Genomic DNA, 24,506 nt, shown 5'->3' on the forward strand with positions numbered 1-24,506 from the left:
TTGATTCCTGGTCAAGGGCACGTACCTGGGTTGCAGGTTTGATCCCTGGCCCCGATCCAATCCATCTCTCTCTCTCTCTCTCTCTCTCCCCTCCCCCCTTCTTTCCTTCTCCCTCTCTCTTTCTTCCCCTCCCTCCCTTTACCCCCAAAGTACCTTTTCTTCTCTTGAATTTCTCCAACTTTGGTGTTTTTTTTATTGCTGACAATATTACAGATGTCCCCATTCCCCCACAACCCCACACCCGCCTCAGTCCTCCTCCATCCAGCCCCCCCCCCCCCCCACTTTGCTTTTGAACTCCTTAGAAATTCAGTGAGAGTTTCTGCTGGTTGCCTTATAGTGTGATACTGAATAAGCTCCCCACATGCCTGGCACAGGGCATGTGCTCAGTGAGTGTTTGTTAGGTGGGAGAACAAGGAGGGCTTTGCAAGAATGGGTTATCAACACATTACGCAGCTGTCGGCTGCGTATCCACTGAGGACCTTTCCTTGTTCTCTGTCTCACTGGGCGTTTCCAGGACTGAGGGATCGCTCACCAGGCCAGTCCCCCTGCAGCTCTAAATAGGGCCATTGTGCTGGAGGTGGAAGCAGCATCCTCTTCCCTGGGGCTTCTGGCAGCCAGACATTCCTCGGTCAGCCGGTCAGCCGGTCAGCCGGCACGCACGTCTGCTCCCTGAGCATTTGCCTCCAGGCCCGCAGGTCAGGCCGATTGCGTGGAAGCCCAAGCCAGTGAGAGGAATGGAAATGATGGGGCCTGGAAATTCCTCACTCTTTGTTCTTCGGGTCGGTGACAGGATAATTAGTCCAAGTGAGACGCAGCCTCTCCCAGACTATACTTAGTCTAATTGCAGAGCTTCCTTTCCCCTGAAGAAGGCTGGGATTTCTCCCTAATAGATGGTAAGTGCCAGAAGGGGAGCAGAATCAAGCAGGCCAGCCACAGCCGTGCCAGAGCATGCGCCCCCTTTCTCAGAAGGGAGGCAGTGGCTTGTGTCCAGGATTCAGGAAATGGGGTTCCACCCCCAACTCTACCACTAACTAGCTAGGTGACCGAGGACCGTTTATCCCCTCTGAGCCTCAGCTCTTTATGCTAAACAAGCATGATAATCTCTATCTCACAGGCACTAAAACTAATGAGTGTAGCAACATCAGTATAAACATAAAAACTGAGCGCTGGCCAGGTAGCTCAGTTGGTTAGCAGTGGTCGGCAAACTGCGGCTCGTGAGCCACATGCGGCTCGCGAACCGCGGTTTGCCGCTCTGTTGACTAATGAGTTTGCTGACCACTGGGATAGGGGCTTAATCACAAGGAACAACAACAGCCTGTAATTATTGGAATCGAGAGTCTATCAGTCTGCCGAAACCGGTTTGGCTCAGTGGATAGAGCATCGGCCTGCGGACTCAAGGGTCCCAGGTTCGATTCCGGTCAAGGGCATGTACCTTGGTTGCGGGCACATCCCCAGTAGGGGGTGTGCAAGAGGCAGCTGATCGATGTTTCTCTCTCATAGATGTTTCTAACTCTCTATCCCTCTCTCTTCCTCTCTGTAAAAAATCAATGAAATATATTTAAAAAAAAAAAAGTCTATCAGTGGTCGGCAAACTCATTAGTCAACAGAGCGGCAAACCGCGGCTCGCGAGCCGCAGTTTGCCGACCACTGGGTTAAAGCATCATCCGACACATCAAGGTTGTGGGCTTGATCCCCACTCAGGGCACATTCAAAAACCAACCAAAGAATGCATAAATAAGTGGATATTTCTCTCACTCCAAAATCAATAAAAATTAAAAAATATATAAATTGGATGTTCCTGTCCATCAATTAACATCAGAAGTTGAGTGAATTAAAAAAAATTTTTTTAAAGTGTCACAGTATCATTTTTTAAAAAGTTAAATCTGACAAAAGATGTGAAAGATCTGTTCACCGAAACCTACACGACAACGTTGAGAGACATTAAAGAATATGTAAATAACTGAAAAGATGGATCAATGGCAAATACCAAGATCTCAAGTCTCTCCAAACTGATCCATACCTTAAATAATCCCAAAGTCCTGTTTTTTAAAGAGGCTGACCACTGATTCTATCATTCATGTGGAAATCAAAGAATCTAAAATAGCCTACCCAACCTTGAAAATAAAGAACAAAGCTGGAGGACTAACACTTTTGTAAAGCCACGGTAATTGAGATAAAGCGGTATTGGTACAAAGATATACAAATATGTACATTTCCATCAGCAATGCACAAGTGTTCCGATTTCTCTACACCTTTGCCAACACTTCTATCTACTTGTTTTTTGATAACATCTATCCTACTGGGTGTGAAGTTGTATCTCATTGTGGTTTTGATGTGCATTTCTCTAGTGATTAGGGATGTTGAGCATCTATCTTTCCCTGTGCTTATTGGCCATTTATATAGCTTGTGAGAAATGTCTGTTCAAGTTCTTCATTCATTTTTAATTGGTTTTTCTTTTGTAATGGAATCATTATCAATAGTGAAAAGGCAATCTACACCTACAAAATGCGAGAAAATGTTTGCAAATCGTATTTCTAATAATAAATATTTAGAATGTATAAACATTTTCTCCCATTTTGTAGGTGTAGATTGCCTTTCCACTATTGATAATGTCCTTCGATACACAAGTTTTCAATTTTTAATGAAATCCAATTTATTTTTTTCTTCTGTTGCCTATGCTTTTGGCATCATACTCAAGAAATCATTGTCAAATTGAATTATGAAGCTCTTCCCATTTTGTTCTGAGAGTTTTTAATGTTAATTTTTGTATATGGTGTAGCGTAATAGTCCAATTTCATTCTCTTGCATATGAATATCAACAACATTTATTGAAAAGACTGTGCTGTCTTCATTGACTAGTTTCGGCACCCTTGTCAAAAATCATTTGACCATATATGTGAGGGTTTACTTCTGGGCTCTCTCTTCTATCCCATTGGTCTGTGTATCTGTATTTATGCTATTACCACACTGTTTTGATTTCTGTAGCTTTGCAGCATAGACATGCTTTTTATTTTTTTAAATACACACACTCTTTTTCTGGCTCGTGTTGAGTTCTTTTAATCCTTAAGTGTTGCCTGAAGAAACCAGCACTCTCCGTGGCATCCAAATTTAGCCAGAACACAGGGACAATTGTGCCATCAGGCACAGGGGAAGATGCAACAAGCAGGTAAGTCGTTCAACATGATGTCTGGTTTCTTTGGAAAAGAAAAGGCACAATCTAGAGTAAAATTGTTTGCCTTTATTCAACATAAATGAGTCATTAAGATAAAATACAGTTCATCCATGTGCAGAAATATTATACATTCAATTCTGAAGAAGGTAGCTTTATACAACCAATGAAAGGAAGTCTAAAAATGAGAGGAAGAAAGATGACAGTGAGGAGCTAAAAGGCAGTTTTATGTGTCAAAGTGCTAAGGCCTCTGTGCACAAAGATTTTAAAGTGAACAAGACCAACATAAGGTCCTTTCCTCCATTCTGATTTCTCTTGGTGCTGGTGAAGGTCTTCAGGTGTGATACAGTGAGTAACAGAATTAAGATGGGTTTTTGAAGAATAGATCATAGCACTTATGGCTAAGAAAAAAGGTGTTAAGTTCTAGAGTCATTTGTCATGTACTCTAGATCTTTCATGGACTCTATGTTGTGAAATCTCTAAGAATAAAGTTGTCCTTCCAACAGTAGTTTATTATTAGAGATCAAATGACCAGGTTCTTCCCAGCTCAGAATCGATCTCCTTATGCAACAAAAGGGAAACCAAATTTGAGACTCAGGAAGAATTCCATTAATTTAAAGCAGGTACAGTGATTACATGAAGGTTCAGCTAAGGACACTACTGAAGTCCTCAAATTGCCACTGCCTAAAAACCTAAAATGAAAAAAATTTATGACTCAGGGTCAAAGTCCAACTTCATCAGTCCTAAGCTCTAGGTTTCTGAAAACATTAGACACCGGTTTTTGAAAAAAGATAAAAACTGATTCAAGAAACATAAAATTTTATGTACCACAATTTCCATAGGAAGAGCATAGATTGGGTGTGAAATAATAGTTCTAAAGTATCTTCATATATTTTGATAACACTTAATGCATTGTTTTCTTATTTGGCTAATCTGAATTTTAAATATTTAAATAGAGGTCCCATGATTAAAATTAATAAAATTAAGTGTTGATAGAAGTTGGTTTAATAGCATTTATGAGCCAATGCCTGGGTCACTTAACAGACACAGGTGCACAATCCTAAATTGTGATCGGAGGCTAAAGCTGCCACCACAATTCAATTGAAAATCCACAAAATGCCTCCAATCAAATTCCATGTTCCACTCATGGCAATTCGTTATCTTATCGGAACCCAAAACTTTAAGAACAACAATAATAATTTAAAGTTTATTTAAATCTAGCTTAAATCCAATCTTGGGTTTACCGTTCTTCTTTCCTAGGCATTCTCAAGGCTTGCAGTCAAGATGAAAATCAGATGTTTTTAAACATCTCCTTTTGAGTTTGAAGAACCAAAAAACTTGAGTTTAAAGTTACTCTACCGGAGAGCCCCACCATCTACTCACAGCCTCTCTCCACAGCTGATCATCTCTGGCTCTCTTCCAGGTTGTCTGCCCTTCCTGTTAAAAGGAAATCTTTCTAGAAGATTCCCTTTTTAGGTTGAAACTGAAAGCTACATGGAGGTATAGAGAGTCCTTAGTTTATAGTCTGTATGAAAGAAGCCCAATCTTTAGTTTAATCTTTTTCCAAGTACTAGGAAAATATAGGATATCCACCCTCCTACTTCCTGGACAGAGATGAGACTACATACCTTACAGTGGAATACACCTAATACCTCTTTGACTAAAGGTAAATATGGATGTTTTTGGCATACAGAATTCAAGTTGCCCATACAGTAACACAGGTTAAAGACAAATGGTAAGGAAAATTCAATAAGCACTGATCAGATACAATGACATCCTTTTGAAACCTTCTACCAGAGTCTTAAAGAATTAGGATTTAGGCCACTAAAAAGGGCTAGGGTTCTGCTGAAGCCTCTTTTAATCCAAGTTTTGTAACTTAAAGATAGAAGGGGGAAAGCCAATTCTACAATATTAGAGTAAAAAAGAACACTGTATGTATTGAAGAAAAAAAAAAAAAAGAGGGTGCAACATCCCTTCAGAGATATGCTGCCTTCTCACCAGGCTACCAGATGAAGATCAAGGTATGATTTTTTAATTCCCTTTAGCTTCTTTTGGGTTACTTACCCAACTTGTTATTCGGAAGGGTTCATTAAACATAAGCTAAAGCATCTTTACTGACTTACTGACAGGAATTAATTGAAAGGAATTGCTTTTCGCCTGATTATTTCATCAATTTAGCTATTACTGAGACTTCTTAAAATTTCTAGCAACTAAATCTTCCAATGAAAGTTCTCAAAAACAAAAAAAAGGTAAATTAACATGGCTCCTGACTTCCACATTGTCTCATCTAGGCCGATGCCTCTTTTCTTCATGGTTTGCCACTGTTTTGCTCACTGTCTCAAATGCTTCTATTTCATAATTCATTTGCAATTAAATTTCCAGCATGTCTTGGGAAATACGGAGCATATATTACTCCTGGAGCCCTGCACTAGACATATGCTGTATGGTTACTACGTTAGCAAGACCTTTCACAATTTACATGGCTGCTTTTGTTTACCAGAACCTCCGCAGTGCTTAGTACATGTTGGGGTTCAATAAATATCTGAATTGGCAAATAACATTTGTACACAAACAGCTGGAAACAGTATGCAAATTTTGATTTCGGAAGACCACTTGTAGTCAAGTAGTGTCAAAAGCAATGAACACAGGTTTCTAAGACTGTGATGTCAATAAGTTTGAGGATTCAAGTTGAAGCTGTGTCCTGGTATATTGCTCTCTCAATTGCAGACCAAATATACCTTAGACTCCGATGTCATCACCTGAATGAAAGTTTTCCTTCCAGTGAGGTAGGAGGCCCTTTTAAATAATAAATATGTTCTAGAAATGAGGTGGGGGAGAGGTCTTTGTAAATGGTCATCATGGACTGGTTCACACACATTTAAATACTTCACCTTCTTTCCTATCATCTGTGGGAATTATGGAGATGCAGATGTTCCCTGAGACTTAAGAAATAGTGCATTTTCAGTAAAGATTTAGAGTTCTGTTCTTTTGGACAGTTACTAGTAAACTATCTTAAGGCAACCCTAATATAGGAAATTTCAATCTTTGAAAAATAGTAAGGCTCTTTTAAAAAGCATTCTATGTATCCTTGTTAATTTCCAAAATATGCTATTACCAGTGAAAATAACCACAGCTGAGCAAATTTGGGGTGAACTAGTGAACTACACAATAAAGTCAATTTCATGGGTCATTAAGATATATTCTTGAAATTCTGACCTTATAAATCTATTATTCATTTTAAAAGAATGGGCTACCTACCACATACCTTTATTTCCAAAGACCATCTAGTTATCACTTGGTTTCCTCAAGCATATCCTAAAACTAAGTATTTATAACCACAAAATTACTTCTCTTAATCCGGATTCCAGATTATCTTGAAGTATGGGACAACGTTCAATTCATGTCTTCTAACATCTGGCTCATTTTCACAAATGCCCTTCCTAACACTAGGGAGATCAAAATCCACGTTCACCCAGCTCTCCTAGCTCTCCAGATCAACCAGGGATATAAAACTGGCTATGAAATTCATTTCTTGGAGAAAAAATGGGAAACAGAAAGTGTTCTATTATCTTCACGAGATTATTTCTCCACACACCCCTAGGCCTGGAAGGTGCTGGCAGTGAATGTTTGTTAATGAATTATTAACTAGTGTGGAGAAAGGAAAACCTATTTTCCCCGGAGAGATTTTCTTACCATTCTTTGTTTTAGAAGCAAACAATGAGCATATTTGTTTTTTAAAAAGGATGCACCTAGGGTTTTACTGTTTTTGTTTCTTTCCTAGTGACATTAGGTGGTCAGGAGACAGAACAGTAAGGGTGAAAATAGACGGACAGATGAGAGAATTCAATGTTTTTACTATAGTTCTGAAATAAATGTTACCTGGATTTATCACCAAAATTATTCATTTCACTCCCCTCTATACAACCTGCGGTACTCTCCCAATAGTAATATAAGGCAACTGAGGGCCCTTGCCCACATCACTCAGATACGTGTCAGAACTCGAGATTCACCAAAGACTCCAGTCTTTATTTTCACTTTAATTATCTTTTACTTAATAAAATGAAAAAGAATATACGAATACACACAATCTATATACATATATTTATTGCAAATACTTAAAGTTCTTATGTAAAATGATTTTTCTATATTTGTGAAAAAATATGACTTTTTAAATGGTGTTGACACCAACTTTTCTGTACATACCCTCAATTCCAATGTTAACAATTCCTTTAAAAAGGCAAAAAGACACAAAAGTTTAGCTTTTACCAAACCAGTCTATACAAACCTTATAGCCAAAAGGAAAAAAAATAGCTTGTGGTAAATAAGTCAATTTTCCTTTAAAATAAAAAATAAACTCCAACCCCTTTATTGCATTTTTTGGAAATAATCTGAATGTCTTTAGAGTAACTTCCTTTGAAATTGTTTGTGCCTTAACAGTGAGGTCCTACATTACACATACCATATATGAGAAATTCAGTCTTCCACTGTTATTTTTTACATAGATATTAAAATATATATTACTTAAAATATATTACTGGAAAGCTATTTTTAAAATTGATCTTTAATAGTTGTATCAAATGTAAAGCATTAATAAAAATAAAGTAACCAATAATCTATGCGGCTCTTCAACTTTAGGAAATGTTTTTACCTATTGTTTTCTTTCAACAGGTAGGTAGGTATTGAAACATGGTAGGAAAGATCTCTGCCTATCATCATGTTTCTCAGTCTCTTTGGACTTGTCTATAAATTGAGCTGAAAACTACCCTTGGCCAAGTTTTTACTTAGCACATTGCTATAAATGCAATGGGGAGACTTTCCCTCCTTGTCGTGAAATCAAACTTCTAGGTTACAAAGAACAATCCTGGCACTGCTCACTGACAGTGAGTTCTAGAAATAAATAGCAATGTAATGATCAGAGAAGACCCCCTAATCACAACAAATCATTTCACCCAAGAGTTTTTTAAAGGACTCTAAGGCAGAGAATGGCAATAATAAGCAATTAGGATGATGACTATCAGGTCATTAATATGTATGATTTACTCCTTCACCTGGAAGGCAATGAGGTCTTCCTTTGGCTATTTAAATGAGATAACTTCCTAAAACAACTACATCTGTGTGCCTTCCCAGCCCATGCAAGTATGCTTCTCCTACCCCAAGTAAAAATACACGTCAGGTCTGATTCTTTAAAATGTTACATGGGATACCACAGATAGCTTTAGTATCTTGAGCACAGGAGTTAAGGAATAAAAGCAGAGCAAACAACTCCAGGTTATTTGGCTTTATTCTCTCTTGAATAGGATGGAGAATTTTAGTCAAAATTCTTTAAGACTCTGGGAGCCTCTTTACTAGATGACTCAATATTCGTAAGTGAGACTGAGATGACATACTGTTAGTGCTTGCTCCCCAAGGTGACCTGCAGTGGGAGGCATCGGAAGCACACCCTGAAGGCATAATAAGCATCAGGCATAATGCCTGACTAGTCACTCAAAACAGTGCAACTTAGTATCAGAAAAATAAGCTTAGCACTTACTAGGTTGATTTGAATGGTAAAGTAATTATGAAAACCTAAAATAAAAATTGCTTTAAAGGTACTGGAGTGCCATACTTTAATAATTTAATGATTTTCTTGTTCCTTCTGCCTTATTTTCAAGATCATAATTTTCTCCTCTATTCAGTTAATGGCTTTCAACTTGAAACCACTGTTTTCAAACAAACTGATATATGGGTTGTATTCAGTTTACTACCAATCTAAGAAAACTGAACTATTCTTATTCTCTCTTTTGGTCAATATTGAGGCAGTGTACCTAGTTGACAATTTCTGTTTTAGGGGCAGTAATAAATGCAGGTATTTTATTAGTTGGGTATTATATTACTTCTGAAGAAAACCTTGTGAACAGTAAATCTTAGGACCATCTGCAAGAGCGTGGGTCAAGATGAAGAGGCACAGTATGGTTTGCTCTCTAAATGAACTTGAATATCCCTGATCCTTTCCTCCTTTCCTGATTAGTCTATCCATCCTCAGCTTAAAGGAACCACGGAGCAGACATTTTCTATTTCAGGAAAGTTGTGAAGAAGAAAAGCCACATTAATCAACCCCAATTGGTAACTAATTGGTCAAGGTCTAAACTCTCAGCAACTTCCAGCACACAGACCAACCTCCAGTCTGCCACTCAAGTGGGGAGTGCAGAAGCTGGGCATGGGAAGTTCTAACCAGCATTAGGTCTTTTCAAGTTCCCCCTGAATTTCCCAGGGCACTGCAAGTTTGGGAACAGAACCACGGTTTCTGTTTGTTACTGGTTCTTAGCTGGAGAACTTAAACCTTATCCCTGGGTCCTTGCAGCTTTCATTTCTCTTAGCTATGTGTGTGCTGGAAGAAAAAGGGAAGTTAGAATGACATATTGTCTTGGCTGCAACAAGAACATAGATATTAGTCCTCTATTTGCCTTGGACCACACAAAAAACAGAAGCAAAAAATGAAAAATAGTGAAATAATGAGTCTCTTCGGGAGTATGAAAATATTAAGAGTGTATAACATGGAGGAAGGGGAAGATAGGGTAGCAGAATGGAAGCAAAGCCAAGATTATTACTGCTACTTTCTCCTAATCTGGAATGTGACTTAATTAACAAGTTTACACTGTTCTGCATGTTATAAATATCACATCCTGAATATTAAGTACAACTACAACTGTACTAGTTATAGTATTTTTACTTTACACACTTGGAATTAGAAAACTTGAAATCAATATGCAAATGATGCACGTTGACAATACCCGATATTAAAATATCAAATTCTGGTAAATGGTAGGCTTATTTTAATGTTCTTTAACCATGACCTAAATACATGTACTTGAAAATTCTTTAGTTGCTAAATACAGGCTTAAAAACACAAGGACACAAAAAAGAATAAAAACAAAGTTTTAGAGGTAATTTCTCTCCTTTCTAGATGTTCCCCTAGCCCAGTGGTTGGCAAACTCATTAGTCAACAGAGCCAAATATCAACAGTATGACGATTGAAATTTCTTTTGAGAGCCAAAATTTTTAAACTTAAACTTCTTCTAACGCCATTTCTTCAAAATAGACTCGCCCAGGCCGTGATATTTTGTGGAAGAGCCACACTCAAGGGGCCAAAGAGCTGCATGTGGCTCGCGAGCCGCGGTTTGCCGACCACTGCCCTAGCCATTTACTGAAGCCCCTTCACATTAAAAATTTCTAGTGCATAGACAGCAGAAATCCAAAATGGGACATATTTTCTAAAACAGGAAAAGTGTCTGACTTTTATTGTATGTGTGAGTGCATACATGTCTTCAAAGTAACGTATCACTCCCTACTCCTTAGATGCCTGAGAGGTCAAAATAGGTTTACCAGAATGGGCAAATGTGGCACTCATGAGCTTTCTACCTGCAGCAAGAGCTGACTATAGAACATTAGGTAATGTGTTGGAAAAAAAGAGGCTGCCTTGTTTCTAATGTTAAAAATCTTTCCCAAACATCTTTGTTGTTTCTATACCTTTACTCCCCTTGCCCAACAAAACACGTAATTCAAATTACCCCAGCACTAACACTTTCCTATTCATTTTATACTATTATTTCAAACCTGTTGTAAGCTCCCATGATTAAGTACTTGGGTTATTGCGGGAACTGTTGCCCTGCCCGGGCTATGGTAACACCAGGGGCCAGAGAGGCACCGTCTCCCTGGACCACCTTCACTATCTGAGGGCAGGGGAACGGGATTAGGCAACAGCAGGGACCCACGAATTGCATACCGTGTGCTTGGCAATAGTACTGGCTTCTGGAAGCCAAGAACCAAGTCAAGAGCTTTCAGAGTCTGAAGCACTCGCTGTGAAATGAATACCTTATCAAAAATGTGAACTTAAGACTCTATCTGAAGTAAAGGGACTTAGTAAACCCTGAATCCACATTCTGGAAAGGCTGGGTAATCCACATAAAACCTACAGGCAGATGGTTAAGACATAATCAGCATAAAAGGTCATTTCTCCAGACCCTTTTGTTCACGCCTTCCTCTTCCCAGCCTCTTAGGAAAGGACAGAAGGCAAACAAGCTTCCTTTCACCATGCATGGCATTAAACTTAGAGTCACATGAAGTAGGCCATAAATTTGAATTAAAAGTAATACATTATTACCTAAACACTTGGGAAAATAATGTTAAAACAAAATGTGACGTATTTACATGATTTTGTAAGTGCAAACTTGTCACAAATTCACAAAGTCTTGCTTGACTTAGACTTACTATACAAGGTGCTCTTCCTCTAAAATGTAAGATCTGTACTCTGTATACCTGATTAAGTAACGTTTGTCTCTTGACAACTGAAATCTACTTGTTTATTTCTGTGATTCCAAAAGGACGCAAAAACACAGCCTGTCAACCCTTTCCTCTGCCTCCTTTACAGTGTGTTCTTTCTCGTCTCGTTACCGAACCACAAGGCAGGAGACACACAGTTTGGAGGGGCCAATGCAGTCATCGTGGCAGAAGGCTCCACACCCCTTGCACATGATCATGGCTTTCAATCGGCAGTAACATTTCGAAGGCGTGTCCTCTATGCTGTTCTCTTCGGGAAATGCCTGAACAGGAATGGTCTGGCCATGGCTGCTGGGATTCATAGCTTGGCTAGCAGGGATGGTAGTGACAGTCACTGAAAAGGACATGACATCACCTACATTGCTAGATACCTGGCCACAGTCAGGCATCCCCGGTACAGCAGAGTTATGGTCCATGTCAGATGAGGTGGAGACATTGATCATGCCTCTGTAGCTGGGCCCAATCTGTGTGGGGCTCCCATACAGCTTTGGGGTTTGCAGTGGTGGGAGGAGGAGAGGCTGATGAGTGGGACTGTCTGCAGGTGGAGGAAGAGCAGTGGCACTGAAAACCTCGGGGCTGCTATGCATTGCCTTACCTCTCACTGCATGAGCCATCTGCTGCTGTGCTGCCTGAATAAGATCTCTGGCTAGGGTCTTCTCATCAAATGTTTGGCCTCTAGTGAACAGATAATTCTCCTTGTTTAAAGCGGTTTGCACTGGTGTCTCTACCTTCACATTCTTTTTAGCTAAACAATCAGTGGATAGGGTTTCTCTACTGTGGGGTCCTGAACTTGCTTCACACTTGCCAGAACTCTGGGAAGCCGGGGGCTCCTCCTTCACCATGGCCGATTCTTCTTCATCAGCAGTACTTTCCTCATCAGTATCTTCTTTGTCGCTATTATCTCCTGTTTCATTTTTACAGTCTGTATATCCCATTTTCAAGGCTTCAGTGGGGCTACTTAGACAAAAGCGATCTTCCGGGTTTACAGAATGGGTCCTCCTAAAGCTCTCCGAACCCCGGCCGTAGGTGGAAATGTTAAGTAAGTAGTGACCTGCCATTGCAGGCTTCGAAGTCCTTCTGCCAGCAAAGCCCAGCATGAACCGCTGGCTTGTGGAGATGTCTTCTAACTGGAAACCTGAGTGACTGAAGTTGAACTGGGAGGGCTGCACAAATGAGAGAACATTATGCCTCTGAATATGAACCCTCTGGATGAGAGTCTGAAGAATCTGATCTTGGGTTGTTTTACTTACTCCTTCTTGGTGCGGGTCAATGCTGGAGTCCCTCAGATCCTTACCTGAAAAGAGCTGAAGGGGTCTGGGAACCTGGGAGAGATGCTTACTTTGCAAGGTTTTACCCAGTTGCTGTATAGCTGGATGAGAAGGCCTCTCATGAACTTCCTCTCTGGTGCTATTTTCTGTTTTGTTGGTGCCTGTGGGTGCTCCTATCCCTATTTCCTCTTTTGCAGTCAGTGGAACAGTTTTCATTTCAACTTTGGTGAGTGGTTTAGGCAGAATTTGCTCCATGGGAACATCTTTGCCCTGGAGCAGCTGAGTGACCAGAGGATTATTAGCAGGGATACTTGAGCTTGGCCGTGAAATGGGTCCATTCATATTTGAAGAAGTTCCTGGAGTTTTAAGGCTAGAAATAGCTGGCAAAGTGCTTGAGGATTGAACTGGTCCGGGAGGTGCTACAGTTCCACTGACCTGGGGTATGGAAAGCTTTTCTAAAGTGGCTGCTATTAACAAAGATGTTAAAGGGGAGGAAGTCCTATCCACTGAAGCCCTGGCAGTAGTCTCTGCTGAGGCTGAAGTGTTTGGTGTATTCTTACTACAACCTGCTTTGGGATCAACTGTGCCGTCAGCTGCAAAATGAACAGGTGTAGCACCTGAGATTAGAGCAGGACCTGCTGGAGCAGAAGGTAACTTCTCCTGCCTGCAATGACTGGGCCCTTGTGGATGGCTAAGAGAGGCCACTGTGGCTGCTGCCCTGGTGGCATTCAGTTTCTCAATATTCAATTTCCCTACAGTTGGTGGGGGTGGGTTAGTGTGAGCTAGTGATGGGACACTTGTGCATGCTCCGCTGAGGGCAGATGCTGGAGGCACTGAGGGGGTTTGCTGTAGTTGTGCTCCAGAAACACTAAGAGGCTGTGGCTGGCCTGGGGTGTTGGTCTCAGATTGGGGCTGAGTCTCTGAACCACAGGGTAAAAGCTCTCTCGGACTTCCCCTGCTTCCAGTTCCTGCCAGTTCCAGTGTGGGGCCCTTTCCAGTTTCTCTGACTCTGTCTGAGTCTGGATTCCCTCCTCTAGCGGTTTTCCTTTCACCACCCTCTCCTGGACCTTGTCCACCCCCTGGGCCAGGTCCTGGAATGGTCCCTCCAACTGAGGCGGCTGCAGCAGCTGCGGCGGCAGCGGCAGCTGCTGCCCTCTGTGCTTTGACCAGCTGGGCTTTTGCTTTGATGTCGGCAAGAGTTCTGGCTCCTGTTCTGTTAGGACTAGTGATGGAGACTGGAAAACGAGCCCTGGGAGAGACCTGCGATGTAGGAAAGAGCATGGGGGAGATTCTGGAGACCGGGATCTGAAAGAAGTAGGGGAAACAACAGAGCTTAGTTTCCATTTACAAGAACAACAAACGTTATTAACATACTTTTAGAATAGGATGAACACTACAACACCTGTGACAAAGATGGGAAGTTTCTGATGAGAGACCAAATCATGCAGACAGTAACACAATTTTTATATACATTTATAACATCTGTAATAAAATTCCAATTGTTTTTCTATATAAATTTTGTTTAAAAGGTATTTTGTTATAAATGATTTTAAGGTTTGTCTAAGAAAGTGGGATTTGAAATAGAGTCTAAGGTAAAATTAGAGTTACTAAAGCAACTTCTGGTACAAATTCCTTTTTGGGGGGATGAAGAAGGAGAAGAAGGTAAAAGGAAAAAAGTTAAATAGTATTAACTTGGTGACAATGGATTTAAGTTTTCAGCATTGAGCCTCTTTGGATTAGCAAACTATGATGTAATTCAGCCTCTTTACAGAGTAGGAAATAGAAAGGATGGATCTCACCAATTAAGTGTCATTGATATAAAGTAAAATCTAAACATAACTCAGCTCTCAGGTCTGGAGATTAGTTCTGATTAACATTCATTAAAAAAAGGTTTCTAGCCCTAGCTGGTTTTGCTCAGTGGATAGAGCGTCAGCCTGTGGACTGAAGGGTTCCAGGTTTGATTATGGTCAAGGGCACATGCATGGGTTGCGGGCTCGATCCCCAGTAGGGGTCGTACAGCAGGCAGCCAATCAATGATTCTCTCTTATCATTGATGTTTCTATCTCTCTTTCTCTCTCCTTTCTTCTCTGAAATCAATAAAGATATATTATAAAAAAAAAAGTTTCTACTATCTTTATAAGAATAGTAAAAATAATAATCGTATAAATAAGAATGTCTGGCAAAGCATGACAGAATATGTTAGTGGTAGAAAATTGTCAAAAATAAGGAGAGATTCCTAAGTAATGAAACCATAAATGGTAAAAATAAAAAGTAATGAGGAACATCATACTTTTAGTAATAAGAGGCAAAATGAGAAACAGAAGTCATGTGGTACATGATATGGGTCAAGTACTAGTAAATGAATGCTTCCACAGGATATTTCCTGACAGAAATAACTTTGATTCACCTACGTTAAATAAAAGAGGGGAGAGGGGAAGCAGTATTTCTATATGGCTTATTTTTCTACTTATATCCTAATGTGAATGAATACCCAGTGTCTGGGCTCATAGTAGACACAATGGTATTAATAAATGCTATTAATAAAAAAATAAATATTATGTATTAATTAAATAAATGAAAGGACTGCAAACTAATATTAAGCACAAGCCCAAGAATTAATAAACCTTTAAGTTAAAAGGTTTATTAGAAATGTATTTGGGTTTTCAAAGGTAGACTACTGATTAGATGCAGTCTTTATATACTGAGAGACACTGCTATAAGAATGTGAAAGATTTGACAGATAGAAATATAAGGTTAAAAAAGAAATTAAGACATATCCTAAGCAGTAGAGCTTAGCAACACTATGCCATCTTACCAATGTCCTTCAAGTAACCAGTGGTGACTCATGGTAGCCACACATTTCCTTTAAAAGGATGGACTAGCCCAGCCAGTGTGGTTCAGTGGTTGAGCATCAACATATGAACCAGGAAATTACGGTTCAATTCCCAGTCAGGGCACATGCCTGGGTTGTGGGCTCGATTCCCAGTAGGGGGTGGGGGGATGTGCAGGAGGCAGCCGATCAATGATACTCTCTCATCACTGATGTTTCCATCTCTCCCTTCCTCTCTGAAATCAATAAAAATATATTTTTTTAAAAAAGGATGGACTAAAGATAGCTCTAGAACCACACATCACGTAAGTTATAGTAGTAAGAAAAAGGCCAGGGTACACTTAAGTATCATGGCTTTTGGTACAAATATATGATCTTTGGGTCACACCAATGGCCTCATGTTTATCATTATACTTCTTACTAGAGGTCCGGTGCACGAATTTGTGTACAGTGGGGTCCCTCTGCCTGGCCTGCGGGATCGGGCCAAAACTGGCTCTCCAACATCCCCTAAGGGGTCCCAGATTGCGAGAGGGTGCAGGCCAGGTCAAGGGACCCCATAGGTGCATGATCGGCACCGGGGAGAGACGCAGGAGGTTGGCCAGCCGGGGAGAGACCACGGGAGGATTCCAGGGCATGTCCCATCCATCTTGCTCAGTCCCGATTGGCCAGACCCCAGCAGCAAGCTAACCTACCCGTCGGAGCATCTGTCCCTGGTGGTCAGTGCACATCATAGCGACTGGTCAACCGGTCGACTGTCTGCCCCGTTGGTCAGTTCACGTCATAATGAGTGGTTGAGCGGCCTTAGCATATCATGCTTTGATTGGTTGAATGGCCAACCAGTCAACCAGACACTTAGCATATTAGGCTTTTACTATATAGCATTTTGCCACATGAGACAATAATTTCCATAACTGTCTTAAAATACAAAAGTAGCCATCAGATATCCATGTACCTTAGTCAAACAACAACAAAGATCTGTAGGAATGTAGTCTAAATAGTGGTTTATTGACAATTTTACTTATATAAGACCACAGTTGTCTTATATGAATATATATAACTGCTTCTGCATTGAAAAATACCAAATTACTTCAAATTTGGTAGGCACGACCAAAAACTTAGTGTTGAGGCCACCTCTCTCTTTCAGTTTGGTAAATTCTCTTACCTTGAGAGGTGGTACTTTTCGCACTTGGATCCTGTCCCCTCTATTGAGAAAGGGCTGTGGAGAGACTTGAAATGGCTGCTGGTGCTGGCGATTCTCAGTGACACGCGGCCTTTTCTCCCAGCTTGTAGGGGCCTCTTCTTGGGTGAGAGATTTCCTCTTGAGGCTTTCTGGGCTGTGATCAACCAGAGTTGATGAAGGCTCTTTCATAGTGGCCTCCTGTGGACCTGCTTCTGTTGTGGGCTTCATTATTGGTTTCTCTACTCCAGGACTCTTGGGTTTGCTTGGAGACTTAACTGAAGCTTCTTGGCTTTCATTTTTGTTATAATTAGAAGCTGTAGTGAGATGATTCTCTTTCTCAGATTCCTGTTCAGCAGAGGCAACTGGCTTCTGCCCCAAGACATCCTCATCCTTTGGGCACTTGATGGGAAGAATGCTGCGAAGCTCATTTGTATCGCTGGGAGAGGAAAGAAGGGGCTCTGTGGATTCAGGGTTTGGCTGCACCTTATCTTGGCTTCCGTGCTCTTCTTTTCTGACTGGGGATGGCATATGCACTACTTCTTCTTTAGACTCTGCCTGGGGAGTTACAGGGATTACACTGACAGGAGAGGCCTCTGAAGGAAGCATGGATTTTGGTTGCTCAGCTGAGGGTTTCTTTACTTTAGGATCGCTGGGTGAAGCTGTCAATTTCTTTGAATCCTCAAGGCTCAGGCCGGAACTAAAAGGTGGAAGAAAGAAATATTCTAGTTGAGAAATGGCCCATGTTATTGAAAGCATTATGAGATAATGGTATATGGCAACGCCTAGAAGAACCTGATGCATAATAGGTATCCTTCCTATAATATCTTCATCATCATCAGTATTATTATTATTATTACTGAAGGTTCTGGAGCCAGAGTGCCTGGATTCAAATCTTAGCTCTGATACTGACTAGCCATGTTATATTAAGTAAGTGACTAGACTTCTGTACCTCAGTTTCTTCAACTGTGCACTGAGGTTAATCATTTGATAGCATTGCTATGACCATTAACTAAGTTAATGCATGTAAAATACTTAAGATTAGTACCTAGCCCATAATAAAAGTTCAATAATGTTCATTATTATTATTACTTCCTGTTATAAAGGGGCCACACTGTCTAGAGACATGCATCACAGACTATCCTCAAGGGAAGTGAAAGAAGGCCAAGACCCACACACCCTGAGATTGTGGGTTTAGACTGGATCAACTCTGCTCTGCAGTATCTATAGAAAGACTAGCCCCTAAAACCTGAGACCCTAAGGAGATAATAGGAGAGTTGGCTGTCAATGTTCTCCAGAGGATGAGAATTACAATTCTGAGTTTTTGGAAAGCCTATTTAATTTACTTGATATAGCTCTGTAATTCTGATATCCAGTGCCTCTGAGCTATCCTGGGAGGGAGTGAAGGCCAGTTGGGACTTTTTTTTTTTTTTAATATATTTTATTGATCTTTCAGAGAGAGGAAGGGAGAGGGATAGAGAGTTAGAAACATTGATGAGAGAGAAACATCAATCAGCTGCCTCCTGCACACCCCCTACTGGGGATGTGCCTGCAGCCAAGGTACATGCCCTTGACCGGAATCGAACCTAGGACCCTTTAGTCCGCAGGCTGACGCTCTATCCACTGAGCCAAACCAGGTAGGGCCAATTGGGACTTTCATAGTGTGGCGTGGCTAAGAACTAGGCTACTCTGTAGGGGTCACTAGGGACTCCTTCTAATGTTTTAGAATGTTGTTTAATGGGAAGCACTGGTGGTTCAGTGGTAGAATTCTTGCCTCCCATTTGGGAGACCTGGATTCCATTCCTAGCCTATAGGTTCAGTTTCTGGCCTATATATTCTAGAATATTGTTTAACAGGCAAAAACAAGGCAACCCTCTTTGGTGACTTCAAATAATCGGTACTGCACTTCTGAGATGAAATGGCTAAGGACAAAACTGGACAGTAATAAAAAAACAGCCCTTCTATAAAAGCTGGCAAAAAGAGCTAAATACTGAAGGATCCAAGAACCACTGTAATGCTCTATCTGCCTAATGAGGAGAGAACAATATTTATGGAATACCTGGTATCTGTGAACAATATTTATGGAATACCTGGTATCTGTGATAATGGTCTAAATGTATACATACCATCATTTCTATAGAACTCAAAACTCATACCAAGAATATAGAAAAATCAGTATATGAGACTCTTAATCCTGACAGGAATCATTTCCTAAATGACCATGAAGATGTCAATGAACATTACTTGGAGATAAGGAAGAGAGCCAATAGTTCTCAAGCTGTGGTTATGGAGTCTCCTTAAGGGTTCCCATTAGGTATGCAAAAGAAAGGGAAATTAACAAATAAGACTGGGTGTTCAATCCTATTTCAAACAATACAGCTCCATTTTCTCCTATTTCAATGTCCCCCATTAAGACTCCATCTGGATTTTTTATTAGAAAAAAAACTGATTTAGACTACAGCTTCTTGAGAACAGGATTTATATTTTGTTTCAGAGTGCCTTCTACAGAGGAGAGGCCATTTAATTAAACACTGGATGTAACAGTCCTTATTACAGGATCCCTAGAATTCTTTAGTGATTCATATTGTGGAATTAAAATTAATTGCTGTATGAACTATATAGAACTTCAGTATTTTTATATTTTATAAAGATACTGGAAGAAAAGCCAATCTACTTAAAGAAAGAGACTTTAATTCAAGATTAATGGTAATGTTTTAAGAGTTAAAGATTATGACTAATCCAACTCCGTGTACTTGAGAATCATAAGAGAAAAAAATTTTCTCAGTAAAGAATTGTGAAAATATAGAAGGAAATTAAGGACTACATTTTCTGGGAAGGTAATAAGATGAAGCCCACATGACAGAACCTATCTTGATATTACCTCTGACCATAGTAGCTTTCAAAGAATTGCTCTTTCCATGGCTCTACTTTTTTCTCCTTCTCAATTTCTTGTCGAATTCTCACCTGCATCTCAGGTGTAAACTCACCTATAAATGTAAAAAAAAAAAAAAAAAAAGAAGAAGAAGAAGAAGATATTCAATAGATATGCTGTTTGCCACTTTTAAATATTTGTAAATCATGAAATACTCATGAAGGAGTCAGAATAGAGTTGAAAGCAACAAAAATGTGCCCCAATTCCTCACTGTAAGAAAGTACCCAAGTGCCATTCAGAGCAATAAAAATACGTGCACACCACTCCATGTAGTTTTCAGTACGCAGCGGAGGCCAACTGGGCCTCTTCTCTGGACTTTCCTTGTAGTACCTTCCTCTTGCTCCAAACATATTTTCCCTACAGATTTCTTTTATCACGAACCTTGAATCTGTGATTGCTTTCCACTAGAAAAATGCTCATGAGTTTTCGAAAATAATGCCACTGAGCATTTTATTATTTTTAAGTTCTGTTTTTTCAAGGCAACATGTGCTTTAGGTTTTTTATCTCTAACTGCATAATGAACAGCTGTGGCCATTAGAGGCATCTGAGATTCCAGTAAAAACGTATGAAGTTACTTTGGAGTTGTCAGTTTTCTAATTGTACCAGTTTATTGCCCTAGAAATGAGGCATGCAAGATGCCAAAGACCAGCTCTGCATATGCCCTTTATTTGTATCTACCAACTACCTCAATCCTTCCCACTTCAGCAGAAAACAGTCAATGTGCTTGGTAGGCCATCTTCAAACTCATGGCTCAGAAAGGCTTCTCCCTTTTATACTCTAACTAGTGGCATGGTGCACGTATTTGTGAACATTGAAAGGAAATTAATTAGAAGAAATAATTTAATGTCACTATTCGCCCTTTCTCTATAATAGAAGTATCAACCAAATTCACGATCGACAATGACAGATCAAAACACATGCGTGCGACTGGTGCCAGTGAGAGCTTTATATGTATCACACATGCACAAATCAATGTTTATTTTTAAAATGCCAGTGCGCATCCTATGTATCGGCTGGTCGGTCAGTCAGATGGACGTATGGTAGGTTACGTAGCCTATTCTATAGATTGATACTCAAGACACTGGGAAATAAGAGGTGGAAATGGCAGACTTTAAAACCTTCTGGGAGTAAGAAGAGGGAAAGAAGAAGTTTTAGAGAATATTGAAAATCACAATCCTGAGCATGTGAGTAGAAAAAGAATTTGGCTGTCAGAATCCAACCCAGACATTGTGCTCTTTTGTTGAGTCTACTGTGCATAGCAAAAAAAGGAGTAAAAGTACTGAATGTATTGAACTCTGTTCACATGTGTACAGGGTTCAGTTTCTGCTGCTCAAAAAATATAATCTACTAGAGGCCCAGTGCACAAAATTTGTGCACGAATAGGGTCCCTAGGCCAGGCCAGCGATCAGGACTGATCAGGGCCTTCCTTCCCTGGCTGCCGGCCCGGGCCTTCTTTTATTCCGCACCACACCCTGGTGGTCAACACATATCATAGCGAGTGATCAAACTCCTAGTCTCCTGGTCAAACTCCCAAGGGGACACTTTGCATATTAGCCTTTTATATATATAGATAGATAGGTACAGCAGTGATGGTTCATATGAAAAAAAAAAGTAACACTGATAATCAAGTATCACTGTTAGTAACACCTACTTTAAAAAATAGGGGACTGAATGTCATAGATCCTTCTCCAAACTATTCTTCAAGAAAGGCACTGGTAATGGGTTGTTTTAAAGTGCTTGGATGATTTCAATTCTTTCAGAAAAAAAGGGGGTCTCTGCTCATGGAAATCTTTAAGAAAGATTAAGTACCAAATTAATCAGCAAGGGATCCCTTCCACACAGAATTTGTTCTAAAATGAAAAACAGGTCAGGAAAAACCAACAATTGCAGTGAACAATATAGATATTAATTAGCTGGTCAATTAATTCTAATTGTCAATGATCTGACAAAAAGTATGCAATGAATAGCGTTTTTAATGCTCTCCTGAATAAATGTACTTATTTTAAAGCTTTTCACTCTTGTTTTAATATAAACAGTAGTTTTTAATAATGGCCAGATAGTAGAATCACTTTGGGAAAGCTTAAAAAGAGGGAGATCCAAGATGGCAGCAGAGAAGGTGGAAGTTACAGTCACCTCTTCCTAAGACCAAACTGGAATTGCAATTAAAATACTATAGAGCAATCAACCTAAATAACCATAGACTAGCTCAAGAGAAGTCTCATAATCAAGGATATACAGAAGAAGCCACATCGAGACTGGTGTGTGTGTGGGGGGTGGGGGGGTGGGGGGGCAGACTTGAAAAAAAAAACAAAAAAACTGGCCCCATTCCCATAGGCAGTGGCTGAGATTCCAGAGGTTTATCTCAGCTGCAAAGGTTCCCCCTGAGAAGTATGAGGTCTCAACCCCAAGCCAGGCTCCCCAGCCCAGAGAACCAGAGCCAGGAAGAGGTGCCCACATAACATCTGGCTATGAAAATCAATGGGGATTCTGTCCACCAGGGAGAGAGATGGTGTCTGCTAGAGACACAGGTGTGCTCTTAAAGGGCCAATGCACAAAATCTCATTTGCAGTCATCGCTCTGGACTCAGGCCTCAGAGGAAAGTGGAACATACTAGAGTCACATGAGGAGAGAATGGGCTTGGTGGCTCTGGGGAGAGAGCTGAAGGGACAGCTGCCATGATACCTGTGCTGAGACATAAAGATAGTCTATTCAATAAATGGTGTTGGGAAAATTAGGGAGATATGTGCAAAATAATAAAACCGTACCACCTTCTTACACCTTCTTACATTATTTATACACAAAAATAAACTCAAAATGGCTTAAAGACTTAAATGTAAAACTTAAAACCATAAAAATTCTAGAAAAAAACATAGGCAGTAAAATTTCAGACATTTCGTATAGCACTATTTTTTTCTGATATATCTCCCTGAGCAAGGGAAACAAATGAAAAAATAAACAAATGGGACTACATCATACTAAAAAGTTCTTGCACAGCAAAGGAAACTATCAACAGAATAAAAAAGACAACCCACTGATAAAGTGTTAATGTCCAAAATTTATAAAGAACTTATACAACTCAACAGCAAAAAAAACCCCATTTTAAAAATGGGCAAATGAGTTTAAATTGAGGTGCAATGGAGTAGGCAGTGGAATCTCACTGGGTGCCTTACTAGTCTTTTCTGTGCTTTGCTTGTTTGAGCTTCAGAAGAATTTGAAATGGCTGGCGGTAAGACTGGGAAAGACTCCAGAAAGGCCAACCAAGACAAAGGTGGTTTCCAGCTTGCAGACAGCCGGCTTGCAGTTTCCAGTGAGCTGTATTCATTGATACCTGAAATCTAGGATGACTAGTCATGGACGTGTGGTGCAACTGCTGCTGTGTAGAGCGCAGCCATTCCGGAGTACCTCAATGCAGAAGTACTTGAATTGGCAAGAAATGCATCAAAAGACTTAAAAGTGTATTACTCCTCATCATGTGCAACTTGCTATTCGTGGAGATGAAGAACTGGACTCTCTCATCAAGGATACCATTGCTGGTGGTGGTGTCATTCCACACACCCACAAATCTGATTGGGAAGAAAGGACAACAGAGGACTGTCCTAAAGGATGCCGGGATTTCTTATTATCTCAGGACTCCAAATATTCTAACAGCTGCCCAGTGTTGTTGATTCCAGTGGACTTTATCTCTGTGAAAAACACAATCTTGCCTTTTTGTAATTCTATTTGAGCAAGTTGGAAGTTTAATTAGCTTTCCAACCAACCAATTTTTTAAAATGTTTTTACCGATTTGAGAGAGAGAGAGAGAGAGAGAGAGAGAAACATCAATGAAAGAGAAACAGAGACTGGCTGCCTCCTGCACACCCCCTACTGGGGATCGAGTCTGCAACCTAGGCATGGGCCCTGACTGGGAATCAAATCAGCAACTTGTGATGCTTGGGACAATGCTCAATCAACTGAGCCACACCAGCCAGGCCAACCAACCAAATTTCTGCATTCGAGTTTTAACTATATTTAAGTGCCTAGTGGGTTTTGATTGAGCTGACTATTTTTTAAAAACTATTTGTATTTTAGTCTCACCCAAGAATATGTTTTTATTGATTTGAGAGAGAGTGCAAGGAGAAGAGAGAAAGAAACAAAGATGTGAGAAAGAAATATTGGTTTAAAAGCACATGTGATGCCAAAGTTATAGTAATAAACATTTGGTTTTATACAGACATTATTTCCACTCCAGTGGATAAGCTCAATAAAGGTCATATCCCCCTCAAAAAATGTTTAAAATAGGGCAAATGGCCTGAAAAGACACTTCTCCAAAAAGGACATATAGATGTGAAATATATACAATAAATTAAATAAATAAAAATTTTAAGCCCTGGCAGGCCCAACCAGTGTGGCTCAGTGGTTGAGTGTCAATCTATGAACAAGGTGCGGTCACTATTTCCACTCCTGGTCAAGGTACATACCCAGGTTTCAGGTTTGATACCAGTGGGGGGGCATACAGGAGGCAGCTGATCAATGATTCTCTCTCATTATTAATGTTTCTTTCTCTCTCTCTCTCTCTCTCCCTTCTTCTCTGAAATCAATAAAAATATATATATTTTTAAAAGCCCTGGCAGAGTTGTCCCACACACCAAAAGATTGCAGGTTTGATTCCTGGTCAGGGTATGTACAGGAGGCAACTGATTGGAATTTCTCTCTCACACCGCTGTTTCTCTCTCCTCTCTTTCTCTCTAAAAATCAATTTAAAAAACAACAACAACATATCCTCAGGTGAGGATTAAAAAATATAATTAAAAAAATAAAACATTAAAAAAAATTGT

The 24,506-nt window shown here is 40.1% G+C and overlaps 1 protein-coding gene and 1 pseudogene across 9 annotated transcripts in view; one reads left to right on the top strand and one right to left on the bottom strand.

Annotated features, from left to right (window-relative positions):
• Positions 1-10,434: 10,434 nt before the first annotated feature.
• ASXL2 (ASXL transcriptional regulator 2) overlaps positions 10,435-24,506 on the bottom strand; it is a 79,716-nt gene continuing 65,644 nt past the window's right edge. For all 8 annotated transcript variants that reach the window (XM_079792718.1, XM_079792719.1, XM_079792720.1 and 5 more), the window contains 3 exons: positions 19,642-19,747; positions 16,746-17,460; positions 10,435-14,058 (listed from right to left, as the gene is read on the bottom strand). In XM_079792718.1, the coding sequence (XP_079648844.1) occupies positions 11,596-14,058; positions 16,746-17,460; positions 19,642-19,747 (3,284 nt within the window). In that variant the 3' untranslated portion in view covers positions 10,435-11,595. The remainder of the gene's footprint in view (positions 14,059-16,745; positions 17,461-19,641; positions 19,748-24,506) is intronic.
• On the top strand, positions 19,778-23,461 carry LOC307112246 (histone H2A.Z-like; annotated as a pseudogene). The gene has a single exon. The product of its transcript is annotated as a histone H2A.Z-like (transcript).

This window comes from Cnephaeus nilssonii (genome assembly GCF_951640355.1).
Source record: "Cnephaeus nilssonii genome assembly, chromosome: 15".
NCBI classification, from domain to species: Eukaryota; Metazoa; Chordata; class Mammalia; order Chiroptera; family Vespertilionidae; genus Cnephaeus; species Cnephaeus nilssonii.